The sequence below is a fragment of the Glycine soja genome, chromosome 4 (genome assembly GCF_004193775.1).
Source record: "Glycine soja cultivar W05 chromosome 4, ASM419377v2, whole genome shotgun sequence".
NCBI classification, from domain to species: domain Eukaryota; kingdom Viridiplantae; phylum Streptophyta; class Magnoliopsida; order Fabales; family Fabaceae; genus Glycine; species Glycine soja.
Window position 1 is genome coordinate 16,871,702 of NC_041005.1, and position 4,276 is coordinate 16,875,977.

Sequence of the window (4,276 nt, forward strand, 5' to 3'; positions counted from 1 at the left end):
TAGCTAAGCGAGGCATGTGCGCTTAGCGAGAATCAGGCGCTATGGGAGGCACTCAGCCCGCTTAGCGAGTTGGGAGAATCTGAGAAGCATCTGCATGCTCAGCTCGTCATCAGCTTGCTCAGCGAGGTGTTTGTCTCTTCTCGCGCTAAGCGCGCCCAGCTCACTCAGCGGATATTCACTAACTCGTACTAAGCGCGAAAATGACGCTAAGCGAGCCTTCGAGGACATAAAGCCCTTTTTAAGGCTGAAGTTGGAAAAATCAAGCATTCATCTAGGATTTGGCTAATTCAAGGCTAAGAGATAAGAACGGAGGCGAAAAATAGAGCAAGGAAGTCAAAAACCTCAGCTTTCAAGAGGATCTTAGGCTTAGGAGTAATTTCTAGGTTCCTAGAGGTGGAGGAGACATCCTCACCACTATGTAATCTATTATCTTCTTCTTAAACCCTCATCTTGTAGCTGAAAGGTACTGCCTTATGATGGAAGGCTAAGTATCTCTTTTGGGAAATTTTGTTGAAACTTGATGTAAATTCTTAACTATCTATTTAAAGTTGTTTTATGTGTTCTATGCTTCTATCTGCACTTAATTATTGCATGCTTTTGGTCTGATCACCCATTTGTGTGTAAAGTTAGGATTTTTAGCATTGGAAAATGTATTAATCCTTAGAACTGGATAGAGCAGGGCTAGATAACTGTGTTGCTAGACATAGAGTGCAGGGTTTTAGTTTTTGATATGCTGTGATTGTAATGCTATTCGGTTAGGCTAAGTTTGACGAGACATCCAAGAATGAGGTTTAATTAGAATTAGTCCATTCACGCGAGGAATCGATGTTTGGTATTTTAGTCCTCCGCATAGAACACATAAATAATCTTAATTAGAGAAATATTTTTATTACATCAAGTGTTCAGTAGAAGGACACAACATTTTAATCATCTATTTTCTCTCCTGTTTTGATAAGCGTAACTTGTAGTTTTTAGATTTACAGTATATACATCCTTTGCTCATTTTTATTTATATGGCTTTATATCAATGCCTGCTTGTTGAATGAAACTTCACTGAATGAAACAAGTTCCTGAGTTCGATACTCAGTTTCTTACCGTTTTATTATTACTTTAACGACTTAATACACTTTCCGATAAAGTTCGGGACTATCCTAGAGTTCGAACAGTAGTCAACACAACATGCTATCTCGTGAATCACTCACCATCTATTGCCATAGATTTCAAGACCCTTATTAAGGTATGGTCTAACAAACCAACTGAGTACTCAATGTTGAAGGTGTTTAGATGTTTGACATATTATCACATAAGTGAAGGTAAGTTGGAGCCCAGGGCCAAGAAGGGATTTTTTATGGTCTATGGTGATGGAGTCAAAGGATTTCAAGTCTGGTCTCCATCTAAAAGAAAGGTTATTTTGAGTATATATGTTATCTTTCACAAACTCTCTATACTACATTCTAAATCTATGAAGATTTGGGCAAGGTTGAGTATGTCATTAAGCAGGTGGAGTTTGAGAACTCCACAATTAAAAACGTTAGTGATCAAAAGTAGGTTGAAGTACCTGATGAGACTGATCAAGATCTTCAAATGCACCCTCAACATTAGAATTCAACACCAACTCAAGGGACTTATTGGATGAGGCAAAGCCATCCGAAGAAGCCAAGCCTAAAACCACAACACCCAGAAAGTCACAAAGGCAAATCAAAGCTTCTAAAAGATATGGCTTTGATATAGTGTCTTGTGCGCTATAGGTAGCAGAAGAAAATCGATTCATTCAAACCAAGAACTTATCAGGAAGCAATTTTTATTTTGAAGTTGAAGAGTGGATGATGGCTATGAATGAAGAGATGGAATCCTTTGAGAAGACTAGACTTGGGATTTAGTTGAGCTACCTGAAGGCAGATGAGTAGTGGGGTGCAAGTGGATGTTCAAGAAGAAATCTAGATTGTCCACTGAAAAAGTCATTCACTATAAGGCACATCCGGTAGCTAAGGGCTATAGTTAGAAGGAAGGAGTGAACTACAATGAGATATTCTCTCCAATAGTTTGACACCTCCATACGTGTTTTGTTGGCTCTAGTGGCAACTTTGACATGGAGTTAGAGAAAATCGATGTCAAAACTTCCATAGAAGACTAGAGGAAGACATTCTGATGCAACAACCTGAAGGTTTTGAGGTGAAAGGAAGGAAAAAATTTTCTGTAGATTGAAGAGGTCTCTTTATGGGCTAAAGCAATCACTAAGGCAATGGTACAAGAGATTTACTGAGTTCATTGTCTCTCATGGGTACATCAAAATTCCCTATGACTAATGTGTTTATCATAACAATGTGGAGGATGATTCCCACATCTATTGTTGTTAAACTCGCGATTCTACGTAGAATCGTGGAGACTCCATAAACTCGACTCGTAGAATCGAATTATAAACTCGTAAGAGTTTACTCAAATAAAAAAATATATTAATATTCTTTTATATAAAATTATAAGTAAATATTTCAACCCTAAAATAAATGAAAATAATAAACTTGAACAATAATTCAATAAACTAACATAGTTCACAATCCACACTCAATCTAACATAAATTCATACGATACAAAACATAAGTTCTTAAAATAAAAACACTTAAAAAAAAAAGAAATAATTCAAATGTCCATCAATCTTTTAATAAAATCATCTCCAATATCACCACCACCACCATCATCTTCATCTCCATCATCTTCAAGCTCTTCCTCAGTTGAGAAGTGATCTTCCACATTGTCATTCAATACTGAATTGTCAATATCAAATGCATCCAAAGTTGGATCGATTAAACTTCCTCCAACCAAGTCAATATTACTTTCACAACCACTTTCCCCTAAAGGTTGCTCTTGGTCAACTTGGAGATTGTCTTCATCAAAAATATCATCTCTTTCTTCTGTTATCCACTCATCATCAGATTCCATATCTTTAAATGGAAGAGTAATAGTTTTTCTTGTTTTTCTACTTTTGAGCTTCAAGTTGTACATGACATAAATTAAGTCATTCATTTTCTTTTGATGCAAACGGTTTCTCCTTTTTGTATGAACCTATAAATAATAAAAAGTCAAAGTTGATAACTTAACTAAAGTCTAGAGTGTAAACTAAACAAAAACAAATATTAAGAAACACAAATAAAGTCATGACGTTCAATTACCATTTCAAATGAGCTCCAATTATGCTCACATCCATAAAAGCTACAAGTTAAGCTCAAAGCACGAATAGCAAACCACTTTAATTCTGGACATCCATCCCCGAACATATCCCACCATTCTGCTGGTGGCATAGTCTTCCTAGAGTTTATTGCATTCTCCATAGAAAAAAGACCTTTGGCAAAATGAAATTCAAGAAGTTGCCCATTAATTTTGTTCTTTACCCCAACATCCTTTACCAATCTCATCATACAAATAAACAATCCTTCTTTCACTTCTCCGTTATCTTTTCTAAAATCATCTTCAAAATGCAATTGAGGATCAAGATAATATGCAGTTGCATGCAAAGGCCTATAAAGTTGGTTCTCCCACCTCTTATCAATAATTTCCCAAACAGGTTCATAACTACACAAATAAATAAAATAAAATATATTTAGAATTAGACATAGTCACATACATAAATAAAGTAAACTATATTTTTAATTTAAAAAACTTACTTTTTCTTCACATTATTGAAGTTACTTTTAATCCTTTCCTTTGCACGATCCATCTCAACATATATGAAACCCATGGGGGGTTGTTGCTCAAAATCCACCAATCGAAGGACTACCATAAGAGGAGCAGTAGCTTTGAGGCATATGGATACATTCTTCCAAAATCTACAATCCAAAACTGAATCTTCTACTTTTCTCCCCTCTTGTGAAGTTCCAAACTTACTTTTTTTCCACTCCTCAAAACTGAACAACCTCATCAAAGAAGCTTTCATTTCATGGAGACAAGCTAAAGTCAAGTAAGCAGTTGCAAATATAGTCATACCTGGTCTAACCAAGTCCTTACCATTTGTGTACTTCTTGAGCATGCTAATAAGCATTGTTCTACCATATATATAAGTTGTTATCTTTCTTCCCTTCTTTATAGTAACTTCATGAACCTTCAAATGTTTCTCCAAGTCCTCAAGTATCAAATCAATGCAATGGGCAACACATGGAGTCCAATACAAATGTGACCGAGTATGCATCAACAATTCTCCCGGTGCTTTGAAATTTGCAACATTATCAGTAATCACTTGAACTACATTCTCTTCTCCAACAAATTTGACAACATCATCTAACAT

At 35.8% G+C, this 4,276-nt stretch overlaps 1 protein-coding gene across 1 annotated transcript; it reads right to left on the bottom strand.

The window, feature by feature from the left end:
* Positions 1 to 1,454: 1,454 nt before the first annotated feature.
* Positions 1,455 to 4,276, bottom strand: LOC114410620. Its single transcript, XM_028374578.1, has 5 exons — positions 3,660 to 4,276; positions 3,168 to 3,567; positions 2,682 to 3,060; positions 1,559 to 1,662; positions 1,455 to 1,460 (listed from the first exon to the last, which is right to left on the bottom strand). The coding sequence occupies exons 1-5, from the start codon at positions 4,274 to 4,276 to the stop codon at positions 1,455 to 1,457; spliced, it is 1,506 nt and encodes a 501-aa protein (XP_028230379.1).